This window comes from Stenella coeruleoalba, assembly GCF_951394435.1.
Source record: "Stenella coeruleoalba genome assembly, chromosome: 20".
In the NCBI taxonomy this organism is placed as follows: Eukaryota; Metazoa; Chordata; class Mammalia; order Artiodactyla; family Delphinidae; genus Stenella; species Stenella coeruleoalba.
Genome location: NC_137166.1, coordinates 3460230 through 3475186, shown reverse-complemented (window position 1 = coordinate 3475186; position 14957 = coordinate 3460230). Strand labels below are relative to the sequence as shown.

Here is a 14957-nt window from a genome sequence, read left to right as displayed (position 1 = left end):
AGGGGTGGCGAGGTTAGGGACACCCCAGGACCTCCACAGGCCCATTTCACAGGTGGGAACACTAAACCTCAGTAAATTAAGATATTGAGCCTTGGCCATTCTCTACCTTGGGGTGGATCCCACTGTGTGACCTTCCCTTTAAAAGTACGGAGCCAGCACGGTTCTGAAAACTGCTCAAGATGTATTAGCCAAACGAATGCCTTTGTCTCCTACCCTTGTGTTGCGCTCCTGTCCCCGAAGATGACCAGACCCCAGCTTCCTCCAGCCCCATCCGGCCAGAGCAGTCCTCGGTCTGCCCACCCGCCATTCCCCTTCAATCCCTCTGACACCTTCCTGCTTCCGGCGTTTGCCCGGGGACTGCGTGTGGCCTGGGACACGGTCCCGTCCCACTCTTTCGCAGGCCAGCTCCGCCAGGCGTGCGGCTTCCTCAGCGGTACCACCCCCGGGCTGGGTGGTGCTCTCTGTCCTAGCACAGAGCAGCTTGTGCTCGGACGTCGGTTCCAAGTAACGTGCATCTCCTCCTTACTTTCTGGGCTCCAGGGGGTCAGTGACCGTGGCCGCCTTGCTCAGCCCTGAAGCCCTGTACACCCGGCTGTGGGTTGGCACACAGTAGGGACACAATCAGTGTTTGTGTGATGAACAATCTCTCGACCAACTCTGGACCCCGCTGCGGGACAGCTGGAAGCATGTGTTTGCACTAGCATGGGGCAGTGCGGGGTGACTCTCACTTTTGCTGTGGTCCGGGGCTGGCCTCGGGCCTCCAAACGCCAATCAGAAAACTCGGCATCGTAACTGCCACCTCCCAACCACCTAAACCTGGATTACGGGGAGCGGAGGCTCTGAGCCCCAGAAGGGAGCCGGGAAAGATGCCCGAGCAGTCAGGGCCCCCAGTGCCCAGTGTCCTGGGGAATGCACCTGTGTCCTCCTCACTCCCCACCCAACGTGATCATATACTCCACAAAAGAGACTCTACAAAAGCCCCGACAGCAGCCGAATCTCTACAGTGGGGCATCCTCAAAGCACCCGACCTGTCCTCCTCAGGACAGTCAAGGTCACCAAGACGAGGAACTTCTGAGACACTGGCCCAGCCCAGAGGGGCCTAAGGAGACGTGATGACTAAACGTAAGGTGGGTCCCAGATGGGCTCGGGGGACAGAATAGGGATGTTCAGTAAAAACTAGGAAATTAGGATAAAGCGTGGACTCTAGTTAAAATAATGTTATCTGTATCGATTCACTGACTGTAATGAATGTACCACACTAATGCAAGATGTTAAGTCCAGGCTTCAGGTTGGGGACGCCCCGCTGAGAGCCACACGGCCCCATCATGTTTCCTGGCAGTGCCACCTGAGGCCGACCGGGACAGACATGCTCAGAGAGCAGGAAAAGCACTCCCCCCTCCCCACCGCCTGCTGAGCCAAGCCCCTCCTGACCGGCCCTGGGGCCTCCAGCCTCGGTCCCTGTGCCTCGGTCTCCCCATCTATAATGTTACCTACGTTGTCCAGCTGTAGTGAGGACGAGATGAGCAAACTGGGGGAAGACGCTCAGCGAACAGGGCCCGGATCACGGGGACAGACACGCCAGCCCTTACGTGAGAAAGTGCGAGGGAGGTGCTCTCTGGACGGCGGACCGTCCCCACGGGTCACAGCTGCTACAGCCAGGCCCTTGAGCACAAGGCCCCCACTCAAAGCGTCCCGCTGTGCCCACCCTCCTCTGGAACCAGAAACAAAAGGACTTGGGCCCAGCTGTGCTGCTGTCTCCCATGTCACACTCTCGTGATCGCCCACCTTGGGCTGAGTCTTTATTGCCAGACAGGCAACGAGCACGTTCTAAAAATAAGACAGAGAGCTACGTGCTTGTCCCACACGCAGGAGGCTCAGAGGTGAAGTGACTTGTGGTGGGCGGAGTAGAGTTCCCTCCAAATTCACATCTACCCAGAACTTCAAAATATGACCTTATTTGGAAATAAGGTCTTTGCAGATGTAATTACTTAAGGATCTTGTGACGCAATCATCCTGTATTTAAGACTGGCTTTAAGTCCAAAGATGGGTGTCTTCATAAGACAAAGGGGAGAACAACATCTTTCTAAGAGAAAGGACACAGGGAAACACAGGGGAGGAGGCCGGGTGAAGACGGAGGCAGACGCAGGAGGGATGCGGCCACAAGCCAAGAACGCCTGGAGCCCCCAGGAGCCAGAAGAGGCAGGAAGGATTCTCCCCTCGAGCCCCCGGAGGGAGCACGGCCCTGCTGACACTGATTTCACACTTCTGGCCTCTAGAACTGTGAGAAAATAGATTTCTGTGGTTTTAAGCCCCCCAGTTTGCGGTAATTTGTTACAATGGCCCCAGGAAACTAAAACATCGTCTTCTAGGGTTAATGTGGAGATTTAGGAGAGCGTGTGGATAAAGCCGCTAGCTACAGTGGTCACTTCAAGTGTTGAATTAAAATGTTTTCCTCTGAAGAGGCCATACCAGCGGAAGCTAAAGCTAGGCTTCAGGGACAGCCCGCCTGGGTTCCAATCCCACCTGGGTCCCAGCTGTGTGGCCCCGGGCAACTGCATGACCTCTCTGTTCCTCAGCTTCCTCACCTGGAAACTGGGAATCCCAGAAGTACTCACTTCGTGGTGGGAGGAGGGATGGATGACTTGACCCACTCAGAAGGCACAGAAAAGGGCCTTGCCTGGGCCAAGCCCCCAGGAAGAAGCCACCATTTATCCATATTACTTGACCAGGTCATTCTGATTTCTGGAATTTACCTCAAACAAATACTAATTTTAAAAAGTTAGAAAGCAAAGATGATCAAAATGACATGATCCACGAAAGCAACACGCTGGGAACAACCCCAAGACCCACCCTTGGCAGAAGTGGACATACACAGGCATTAAAGAATCGTGAAAGTGATACTGGCTGGAGACGCGCAGCACTCGCACCAACATTAAATAAAATATAAACAGAAGACCGTGCGCAACTGCACGTCCCAGCACCAACAACCAGGCGGAAGCACACCTGTGGGCAGCGAGGGAAGGGACACGGATAACCGTGAACTTCACCGGCGCAGGCATCCAGTCCTCTGCAGTTCCCCGTAAGAAAGAGGTTTCCAAGAGGGAGAGGACCCAGGGCTCCTGGGCTGGGGGGCCTGGGTCATCCTGGTGAAGCACAGGGAGAGGGGTTCTGCGCTCCCCCCACCCCCTGTGCCCTGAGTCACACCTAACCCTGTGTGGGCCTCGTCACCTCCAGAGACCAAGGCTGGGGGGGTGGGGCTGGGGGAGGGAGAAGGCGGTGGGCCAGCTCCAGAGCGCCAGTGAGGAAAGATGCATGAGTGCCCCTCGCTGGGCGCCACCAGCTCCCGTACCCCTCCCAGCACCCAGCTCCGTCGGGGCCCTTTGAAAAGCTCCCAGCCCAGGGGCACCTGGCCTGCTGCCCGGGCTTCAGTCCTGCAGGTGGGGGGCTCTCCCAGGGATGCTCAGCAGCTGTAGCTCCTGGGTCTCCTCCCCTGGCCGACCCCCAGCCTCGGGCTGGAAGGCAAGGGGTCCCCAGAGGCCCCTCCAGGACCTCGGTTTGTCAAAGATGTCCTGACACACAGCCAAGTGTGGAAGCAGCCCAGTCTCCATCAAGGGAGAAACGGATAAACCAAACGTGGGCTACACACACCACGGAATATTATTCAGCCACGGAAAGGAAAGCTATTCTGACACACCTGCTACAACATGGACGAAGCTTCCCCGTTATGCTGAGCGAAGTTACGCCAGACACAAAAGGACAGTGGCCGTAGGATTCCACTTATGTGAGGCACCCGGAGGGGGCAAATTCAGACACGGAAAGTAGGCTGTAGGGGTCAGGGCTAGGGGAGGGGAAGGGTGAGTCAGGGTTTAATGCGGACCGAGTTGCAGTTGGAGAAGACGGAGAAGTTCTGGAGACGGATGGTGGGTGATGGTTGCACACAATGTGAATGTACTCGATGAATTGTGTGCCTAAAAATGGGTAAGATGGCAAATTTCATCTCATGCGTATTTTACCACAATCGAAAACCAAAACAAAACGCTTGTCCTGAACGCCTGCTCTGTGCCCGGCACTGGGGAGACCCACAGCAAAATCTAAGGGAAAAGGGTCCTTGAGCGCCAAGCGTTCGGAGCTAACCCTCCCGGATGCCCACGCGACAAACACCTCCCCCTGCTCGTCCAGGGGGACCACTGCTCCCCACTGGCCCACAGTCTTGGAGGAGCTGTCCGTCAAGATGCCCTGCCTCCCTCCGAGGGCCAACCAGAGGCTCACCGGAGCTCACTCATCCCAGCTGCAGGACTTGAAGGCTGGTCCCTCATCCTGGGGGGGCCCCTCCCATACCTCCTGACTTCCTGTGCCAGAGGATGGAGCTGGGGAAAGGCCTGAGACAGGCAGGAGGGGAGTCAGGGGCTGGTGGGCGTGCTGTACGTGGGCAAGGGGCCACCAGGGCGACTCCCAGATTTCAGGCTGGGGAGACGTGGGGGGGGAGCATTCGTCACCCCATAATGAGCTTCGTGTGGGTCTGAGGTGCCCTTGAGACATCCAGACGCTGGTCCGAAGGGTCCAGAGCACGAGACAGAGGTCTGGGCTGCCTCCGCCGGCGCCCGTATCACCCCTCAATGACTCAGTGTCCTAGAACTTTCTCCCCGCTGGCCTTTCCCCTCTCCCAGCCCTCCTTCCCCGGCAGCCGGCAGGTGGGACCACCTATCTCAGTGATAACAGGCCCCTCGGGGTGGACAGCAAACACCCCCGTGCGGGCGTGGCACCTTCCTCCAGGACCTCTTACCCCCTGACTCTGCACAGCCTGGGATTCATCCCTCCGAGGGGCCAACCAAAGCGAGGGGGGGCCCTGGGACGTTCCCCCATCACTCAGCTCCAGGGAAGCGGAAGGCCTGGAGGAGTGCTCAGCGCACTCGCACGGCGCCTACTGCGCACAGGTGCTCCTTTACTGGGCGTGCACCTTCCATCTCAGGGACGGCAACACTGGGGTCTCAGGGTCCACTCTCTCTCCTGCCTCCCCCCACCTCCCCCGCCCCGCCCCCCTTAAGGGCTGGAGGGAGAGCCACCCGCTTACCTTTCAGGCAGGTCAGCTTCAGCCCCATGTCGGTGCCTCTGCAGCCTGAGGAGAGGAGAGGCTTGTTTGTATCGGCCACGCGTGTCCAGGCCCCGCCCCCGGCCTGATGGGTGCACAACAGGAAGTAGCAGCGGAGAGAAGCCGCGGCCGAGGCGCTTGCCCGCTACAGCTGGGCTGCATTTGCTCAGAGCCCAGGGTGTGCTGGCGGAAAAAACTTTCAGGCGCCTCAAAGCTAAATATACCGGAGGAGGCCCAGTGCGGCGTAGGAGCCGGTGAAGGTGCCGGTGAGGCCTGGCCCGGGCAGATGAGGCAGAACCAGCAGAGCGTGGCTGGCTTTGGGGACAAGGGGGCCCTGAGCTCGCAAAATGGGTGTGCCTTTTGTTACAATGCTGCCCCTCTTCTAAAATGCAAATTCTTCAGAGATCTAACAGATGAAGGGACCCCAGTCCCCAGTGTTAAAATTTGCCAGCCCGTTCCCACGATCTCCCTGCAAGGGGATGGTCCTAAGCATTCCGACTAGTTGATGGGTGAACAGAGGCAGCGGCTCGACACTCAAGCCTCGGGTGCGCCCCTGGGAGGTGCTATCACTGCTCCCGTTTTACGGATGTGGAAATCGAGGCTCAGAGAGGTGTCAGCAGCTGCCTGAGGCCGCTCAGCTTACTAGAAGGAGTGGAGCTGGGATTCCAAGCTGCTACTGCCCTGACCCCTGGCCGCCCACAGGGGTCTGTGAGGCTCTTGCAGGCTCTCTGAGAGGGTGAAGTCGGGGATCCCTTGCCTCCCAGGGCACCTGTGTGCTAGGCTGGCAGCGGCTGGGGGTGGCCGCGAGCAGCGCCCACACATCTCTGATGGGCCCTCGTGCTCGCAAGCCCGTCGTCTCTTTGTCCTGCACGAGGCCGAGACCCAAGGCAGGCGCCCCTGACGGCCACCTCTGGCTTTGCCAGCTGTCCCTGGATTCACCCCAGCCCCTCCTTGCTTACTCTGCCCCGCTTCGCTATTCCTTGGGCTCAGACCTCCCAGCCCCCTTCCCTATTTCCCTTATTGATACATTTCTTGCCCATTTCCCATCCTGGCATCTGGTCTCAGAAGACCCAACACAAGTGGATTCAAGGCCACATGGGACCCCGCACCTCAATGTAGGCAAACTGGCAGCAACAGAGGTGTGTTGCAGGGACAGAATGCGCCACGGCCCAGAGGACAAGAGGGGCGTGGCCCACGGGAGGAAACAGAGGGTGGGGGTGGGGGGGGCGGGCAGGTACAGGCCACAGAAGGGCCAAAGCTGAGCCGGACCGTGGGGTCTCTGGAGGCTGGTTACACAGTTCAGAGGTTCTTCTGAGCGCTCCTAGGAGCCTCCACATTCTAGGGGGCTGTGCAGGCCCGTCTCCTCCCCCCAGGCCCTCGCTACCAGCAGCCCCGGCACCAAGAGCTTGTTAACAACGCAGCATCTCAGCTCTACCTGGATGCACTGAGCCAGAATCAGCATTTTAACAAGGCCCCTCGAGGTCAGAGCAGCTCGGCTCTGGGCCAGAAACTGTGGAGCCTGAGTGGTGAAGACAGCGGGGCAGTGAGGGTACGGAGGGGGAAGCAGCTGGAAGTTGGGGTGACGCACAGGCTCAGGCTTGTGAGAGGGCTCGGTCTGCAGGAGGGGCCGAGATAAAGGCTTCAATTTAGCCAGGTTGAACTTGTGGGCCGGTAGGAGGTGGACAGGAGACGTCCACTAGGGGATGGACTGGGGGACTAGGCGGGAGGGAAGGGGGAGGGGGAGGGGGAGGGAGAGAGGGAGAGAAAGGGAGGGTGGACAGACGGACACCTTGGGGAACAGATTCAGGGCAGCTGTGTGCTAAGGGAAACGTTTCCCTGGCTGGGACCCGAGCCTGGCTCAGCCATGTGACCGCAGGCAGGTTTCTCAACCTGCCAAGCCTTCACTCTCCTTATCTGTAAAACGGGGCTGATGTGCGTGCAATGGTGTCAAATGGGTGTCGGGAGGGGGCGACTGCGAAAGGGCTTTGCTCCGCGCGGCGCACAGCAAAGGTCCCAGAAGCGTGGGCTGCCGTTATTTCTGACAGTGATGGAGGGGAGGGAGGTGGTGTTTTCCCACTGGAGCCTCTTCTCCAGGGCCGCACCGCTCAGAGCTGCTCCCGGTCAGGTCAGGTCAGGTCGGGTCGGCAGCTCCAGCACCCCCACGGGGAGGCTGTGAAAAGCGTAGGCTCTCAGACCCCGCCCGCCCGCACGCTCAGGAGCTGCATCCCAGCAAGAACCAGGTGATGTTCTGAGCAGGTGAGAGTCGGTCGCCAGGCGCTTTCCAAAAACACAGAGGCCTGGGTCCCTCCCCCAGAGATTCCTGGTAATTGGCCTGCGGTGTGGCCTGGCACTGGGATTTTCAAAAGCTCCCGGGGTGAGGGGCAGTGGGGGCACTCTAGTGTGCAAGATGAGATGCCAGGGAGAATGCATCCTTCCTTAGGAGAAAGGGGGACTGGGGCTGGAGGAGAGAGAGCCCCAGAGCAGACCTATGGGAACACTGGGCACCTTTCTGAGCATCCGCTCTGTGCCCAGCACCCTCCAGAGAAACTTGACAGAGATTCACAGTCAGTCAAGGCTCACAACAGCCCGGTGAGATTGGGACCGTTCCTACCCTCACTTTGCCAATGGGGAAACTGAGGCACCAAGAGGTTATTAGTTAACCTGCAAAAAGGTCGTACGGGGAGCAGATGGTGGGCCCGGAATTTCAAGCCAACCGCAGAGCTTACCTCCGTCGTCTCTGCCCACCCCACCACTCTCCCCCAAGCTGGGTCTCCTGCCCAGCGGTCTGCCCCTGAGGTCGGGACCCCTGCTAGGCACACTTAACATCACAACTGTACAGACGCTGTGCGCAGCACTCTGATTCCACAGTCTATGGCTCTTCCATTCTGTCTCAGCTAAGTGCTGGTCACAACCCATCCAATAGAGTTTACAACACATCCCAGTGCAGGGTTTATAAAACAGTGATTCGCGCTGAAGTCCTCATTGATAAAGTGATGTCAGGACTTTGCTGTCAAATACAACAGAAAAACAGCGGCTGTGCTGTGGGGGGGGCTGGGGACGCCATTTGCTGTTGAAGCTGGGACATGGGAGTTCGTGACATACTTTTGTGTCTGTCTGAAAAGTAATAAAATGGTCAAAAGAAAGACAACTGCCTAGGAGGTGACGGTATGAGGCCAATGTCGAGTTTTCTGATTTTGATCATTGGGCTGTGTTTTGCAAGAGACAGTCCTTGTTCTTAGGAAACACACACTGAAGTGTTCAGGTTCCAGGGCCATCATTTCTGCAGCTTCACTCACAGAGTTCGGCCAGAAATCTTAACGGGCCTCAAGCCCATAAAGCAACGGTGGGCAAACGGTGAAGGATACACAGTAGCACCTCCTGTTCCCGCACGTTGTCTGCAAGCTTGAAACTATTTCAAGAGAAGCATTCAACAAAGGAAAGGAAAGCAGAGTGCAGCTCAACCAGAGTTACCCAGCCCCCGCAGCTGGAGCATCAGATCGGGCTTTCCTACAACTTCTCTGATGTGGCTGGAGGGGCAGCCAGGGACTGCAGCTCTGGCTGGGGGAAGGCGCTGTGTCACACTGTTCCTCCCAGAAAATAGTCCTGAATTGACGGGTTTTATCCCCAAAGTTGTCTTGTGACCTTAAAAATACCTATCTCTGCAGGCTTCCCTGGTGGCGCAGTGGTTAAGAATCCGCCTGCGGTGCAGGGGACACGGGTTCGAGCCCTGGTCCGGGAAGATGCCACCTGCTGCGAAGCAACTAAGCCCGTACGCCACAACTACTGAGCCTGCGCCCTAGAGCCCGCGAGCCACAACTACTGAGCCCGTGTGCCACAACTACTGAAGCCCACGCGCCTAGAGCCCGCGCTCTGCAACGAGAAGCCACCGCAATGAGAAGCCCGCGCACCGCAACGAAGAGCAGCCCCCGCTCACCGCAACTAGAGAAAGCCTGCGTGCAGCAACGAAGACCCAACGCAGCCAAAAATAGATAAATAGATACATAAATGTCTATCTCAAAGCACTCAGGGAAAGAAAGAAGAAAGCAGGAGGGAGAGGACCTGGCAGCCTGGATTCAGGGGACACTGGGGGACAGGAAGCCGTGCCAGGGTCAGGTAAATGTTGCATCAAGAGGTCTTGTCTACGTGTAGTGATTCTATTTCTGGTTTCTAGAACTCCCAAACGGAGTTTTCACTAGCCGACTTTTCTTATCCCAGTGCACATTGCTGTAACGCCCCAGAGGGGCAGAAGGAAGGTGGGAGTGGCTGAGAGGAACTGGGAGTCTGTGCAAGCTGTGTGACCTTAGGCCAGTCATTTCCCTCTCTGAGCCTGAGACGCTGATGCTCTGCCTCCCAGGCTCTGTGTCCTCATCAGGCATCCGGGCCCAGCCTCCAGGACAGGGCCTGGGACAGGTGTCACCGTCATCATCACCTCACTGTCAAGCATACATGTCATCATGTCACCATTCAGCACCCTCTGAGGGTGCTGTGTGGGAACAGAACCAGGGGCACCCTGCCACGTGGTCCCGGATTCCGAGGTGTGGCCTGTGGAGCAGAAGGAATCGTGCCCCAGGGTGATTTATGCAGGACTGTGGGCAGAGCCGCACCCACTCTGCTCCCTTCGTGAGTGGGCTGGGGGGCAGCCCCCTGCAGAGATGGAAGATACTTTTGTGGGAGACACCCCCATACGTGGGATGGGACGGGATGTCTGGCGATGAGGAAGGCAAGCCTGATGCTTCATCTGTCCAAACGGTAGCCACACCGACACCTAACCGTGGGGAGTGGGGCTATATCCCCCCAAACGCCACCATCACAGCTGACAGGTGTCAGGCTAATGCTTTCAAGAGGCCGAGCCCATTACAAGAGTTCCTAACCCTGACAACACCCCACGAGATAACATCATGCCCATCCCCCATGTACACAGGAGGGAACGGAGCTCCAAGCGGTCAAGCGGCCAGGGAGCCGCAGCCCCTAGCCCGGCTGATCTCGCCACACCGCAGCCCCTAGCCCAGCTGATCTCGCCACACCGCAGCCCCTAGCCCGGCTGATCTCGCCACACCGCAGCCCCTAGCCCGGCTGATCTCGCCACACCGCTTAAGTGTCTATCATTCTACTCGCGGAGGTCTACACCGTCTGAATTTGTTACAAAGATACACATTTTTGTCATTAGAAAATAAAGATTTAATGGGCGGAAAGGAAAGATTTCACGAGAGGGGGCCCCCTTAGCTTGGCACGATGGTAGGGAAGCAGTCGGACCCAAGAGAATTGCTAGTTTAGGTATAAATGTTCTCTCTTTTCACACATTCGCAGGAGTGTGAAAAACCTCCCTTTCATATTGAATCGGGGTCTGTTTATGTTCCATTCAAAATATCAGGTTGTTACTTATCTACACAACAGCCTGAGTTAGAACAGGTTCTTTCTCGCACCCAGGCATAAAAATCTCCCTACCGCCAAATGGCCACGACAGGATCCTCTCTGGTGACAGGGATGGGCAGCGAGTGATAAAAACTTACGTTCTTCTGCAGGGGGTCTGCCCCTCCCCTGAGAGGTGGAGAGATAGACGGGATATCTGCTGCTTTGCACCCCACACGGCCTCTCTAAAGCCATGGGGAAAGGACACACCTGGCCAAGGTGTCCGTTGCTGTCTTTATAGCCGCCTTGCAGGTAAGGGCCACAAACGACCAGCTCGCAGCCGTGAGTGCTGGCCAGCTCACCCCCTGCAGGTTTGCAATACGAAGAGAACAGTCAACAAATGTGTCCTCTGCACAGAGTAAAAAGTAAAGAAGATGTAGCACTGTGTACCGGAGACACAAGAACCACCCCAGGGCCGAAGGCACCCTGCTTGTAGAATTCTGGCCAAGGTCGGCTGATTCCCTTCAGTTTCTGCTTTGGTGGCTCATGGAGGTTGGGCTGTAGAGGATGAAATAAAACCCCTCCCGGCATGAATCCTGCAGATCTGGAACTGAAACTGGTCAAATAAAATACAGGATGCCCGACTACTGCATGGGCCATACCCCCACTAATCATCATCTATCATTTATCTGCCATTCACATCGAACTGGGCATTTAATTTGCTAAACCTGGCAACCCTACACAAAGGCTGTCACCTGGGTTTCCCAGATGAGGCCATGTAGAAAGGGAAAGTCAGTGAAAGGCAGCGTCGGGCTAGAAGCCTGAACTTGGTCTCTGGGGAGTCAAGCTCCCAGATGAAATCAGAGTAGCTCTGTGGAGGTCATGACTCAGCCCAGGCACAGGGCCTCACACCCCGAACCAAGATCTCACTTGAGGACCAAGGAGAGGCCAGGTGTGAAGAATCATAGCTGAGGAATGTGACCCTTTGCCTAGGTGGGTGGACCCACCAGAGCAGATGGAGTCAGGTTCCCCTCCCAGCTGGGGGAGTCTGGGTAAGCTCTCCGTGCCTGTTTCCTTACTGCAAACACAGGGGAGACGTACTAACAGACTGGCCAGTCAGGGCTCCCAGCAGGTACGCGACACATCTTGGTTTTCTTCCTTTTTTAAAAAATGCACTTTCCTTTTGCAACAGGATTAGAATTCCTGCAACACCAGCCAAAGGGACTGTGCTGGGAACAGATTCTACGAGCGTTAACATGCTTCCCATCCTGGTACACAGAGTGCAAACACGAGCCTCTCCCTGGCTTTAGCCCACACACCTGCAGGAGGCCTGGCCCACAGCTGCTTGCCGACGGGAAGCGAAAGAGGATGGGCCTGGGGGCGGGGGCAAGGTGCCCAGCAAAATCCCCACCCGCTTCGCTGTCACCCGGCAGGGTCTTGGGCCACCTGGGGTCTAGCCGTGGCCTTCCGCTGACTGCCCATGTAAGTCTGAGCACAATACTAGCCCACTGCCACCTCGGGGCCTCTGGGAGATTAAACTCAACACTTAGGATCTGTGCAACTTTCCCTACGTTATACATCAATAAAAATGTTTCAAAATAAGGGGTATTGTACTAGAAGTTAGGCTAATGGTTAATTCATCATGGGTTAAGTAGAAAACATGTCATTGTTTTTACAGCAACCTTGAAGTTAGGAGTCACAAACTCCTAATCACTCCCTGCAGGTTTGCAGGGCAAAGAGAAAAGTAAACTATTGTGTTCTTTGCACCAAATAAAAAGTACCTACAATGTGGCACTGCCTGTGGTACACACAGAACCACCCACGGCTCCCAGGGGAGACTGCGGCTCCATGGGGTACGAGTGGGTTCCTGTGGAATTTCTGGTTCTTGATCTGGGTGTACACTTTTCATGTCTACACGTTACTGTGTGTATATTATACATTAACAGTATTTTCATGGGGGAAGGCTTGTACCTGGTGGTCCTACGCCGTGAGGGCTGGGGGTCCACGGCCCGGCCTTGCCACTTACCGCCCGCGCGTGACCTTGGATCAGTCACTTTACCGTTACAAGCCTCTGCGTCCTCATCTGTAAAATGGAGATAACAGCATTAGGTCAGAGAATGAACACAGAAAACGCAGGTGATGGCTACCATCATTCAGTGCTCAATAAACATGAAATAGCACCGCTGTCTTTCCGTGGCCACCGAGGGGAAGTCCACAGGTGTTCTCAACCTCAGGGCCCACGGAGGGCACCCCACTGGCCAAGAGAAAGGCTTCCAGGGAGAGGAGATTAGCCTGGTGGAGGTTTCAGCCTCCTTGGGGCGGGCAGAGGGATTAAGTCTTTCCATAAATACATGGCCTCCCTCCCATCCAGGGTGGGGACACAGAACCCAAGGTGGGTGTGGCCTGGACAGGTAACACGGTGCTTTCTGGAGTTAACCTGGCCTGGGACAAGGGCTCCCCAAGCGCCCCTGGGGGCTGTGCAGGAAACCCTGGAGCCTGCCAATCCAGGTGGGCCAGTCCGAGCCTCAGTTTCCTCATCTGTAAGATGGGGTGTTTTTTCACAAAGGCTGCACAATCACAGAAGCGTTTCCACCGGGCTGCCTTCACCTCCTCGTCCCCCACCCCCATCCTCAGTGAGACAAGGAGGCTCAGCCTGCACAGACTTTTCTGAGCCGGGGAGCAGTCTGAGAGAGGTCCCAGCCGCCCTGACCCCGCCCACCAGGCTGGCCACGCCGGGCTACAGGTCAACCTTTGTAAGGAGTGCCTCCCCCCAGGTCCGCTGAGCTCAGCAGGCCGGGAGAGTCGCGAGTGCGTTCACACTCAAATCTCCCTTCGAGATTGCAAACCTGCTTTGATGCTCTGGGAGCGAAGGGGGCCCCTAAGTGAGGCGGTTCATAAATAATATATTCTGAAATACTCGATAGAGGGGAAATGGTTCCTCTCGAGGCCTCCTGCCCCCACCCCCCGCCGGGCTCCTTTCCAGCTTTCAGGAGTGGCGGTCTGGTCCGTCCCCCAGGAGCTCGTGACAGCGCGGAGTGGCAGGTGGGGAGTGGGGGGCCGGAGGCTTCCACGCGCGGGGACACACCCCTCCCCCGACCCGCCCAGTCTTAAGCTGCAACACGGCCGGAGGAGGCCCAACTCTCCCCAAACCCGCGTATCCGCAGAAAAGTCTGCAAGAAGTTGGAGGGGCACGCCCGAGCCCGCGGGGGTCCCCCGCCGCCCCCCGGGGCCCCCGCCCGCCCCAGGGACGCCACTCCCGCCGCGGGGGCTGGCGGGGCGTGGACGCTGCTCGGCGGGGCTGCGGCTCTCGGGAAGAGCGGCGTCTTCTAGAAGGGTGGGGTGGGCAGCGCCGTGCCAGGCACCGGGGAGCGCGGCGCAGGGCACTCACCGCTTCCTGGTGGGCTCACTGTGGGGCCCGCCCCGGCGCCGCTGGCGGCGGCGGCCGGGCTCGAGGGGCCGCGGCGACAAGCCTTCAAGAGAGAGCAGCGGAGCTCCTGGCCCGGGCCGGGTAGCGCGCTGGAGCCCCGCTCCGCCCCGGCCGGCGCTCGGGGCAGCCGCCACCGCCGCCGCCGCCGCCGCCGCCGCGCGCACGCCTCCCACCGCCCCCTCCCTGGCCCCCGAGGGCGGTGCTGACGGCGGCCCCGCCTCGCCCGCGGGCGCCGGATCTCACCGGCCCGGCGCGGGGGCAGAGCGGGTACCGCCCGCCGCCTCCTTAGGGAGCGGGCCAGGGGTGCGCCGGGCGCCGGCGCCTCCGGCCTCGCGGACTCCCCTGCCCTCCTTAGTTTCCTCTCGCCCCGGCCCGAGGGTGAGGTCGAAGGCGGGGAACCCGGGGAAGGTCTGGGCCGCGGCCCGGGGGACGCTGTCGGCCGCGCGCCCCTTCCGAGGCTGGGTGCCGGCTCCCCTGCGGCTGTGCCCCCCCAGCCCTGGGTGGTGGAAGTTGAGCCTCGGGGTTCCCTCCACACCGGACGCCTGTGCTTGAGGGGGAGGGGGGAAGTGTGGGGCTCCAGCATTTCGCCACCCCCACCCTGGGCCCTGGGGACACGTTGACGGTACGCACCCTCCCCCCACCCCGGCTAGTCGCTGGCCTGTGGGGCTTCAGATGGCCCTCGTGATCAGAGGGCAGCTTCCCCGGTGTCAGCGTCTGGCCCTTTGGCTCGCCACACATGCTTTTGCACCCCACTTCTGGGGGTGAACCAGGGGGCGCGGCCCAGCTGGAGGGTGTTAGGGCTTGCCTCCTGGCCGCTGGGCCGCCTTCGGGTTTCCGAGGACGCCCAGCTGGTAGTCATTCCCCAGTTCCCAGAGGTGTGGGTGCAGAGGCCTTTTATCCAAGTGGGTTTCTCAGGAGGCCTCCCACAGAGAGGAGACCTCTGCAGGCACCTACCCAGCGTGCCAGGAAGAACAAAGCCAACCCCTAGCAAGTGTTTCCCATGTCATTGTCACAAGCCTGTCCGGCCAGCTCCGTCTTACAAGCCCAAGATCCCCACACCCCATGCTCTGTGTCCTTCTGGAGGCTTCGAAA

The 14957-nt window shown here is 58.4% G+C and overlaps 1 protein-coding gene across 1 annotated transcript in view; it reads right to left on the bottom strand.

Annotated features, from left to right (window-relative positions):
* LOC307179074 (uncharacterized protein C16orf74 homolog) overlaps positions 1-14603 on the bottom strand; it is a gene marked incomplete at its 5' end in the record, with an annotated part of 30881 nt that extends 16278 nt beyond the window's left edge. Inside the window, 5 exons of the mRNA XM_079907847.1 lie at positions 5072-5116; positions 12465-12521; positions 13827-14149; positions 14232-14412; positions 14507-14603. Of these exons, the coding sequence (XP_079763973.1) occupies positions 5072-5116; positions 12465-12521; positions 13827-14149; positions 14232-14412; positions 14507-14603 (703 nt within the window). The remainder of the gene's footprint in view (positions 1-5071; positions 5117-12464; positions 12522-13826; positions 14150-14231; positions 14413-14506) is intronic.
* Positions 14604-14957: the final 354 nt, after the last annotated feature.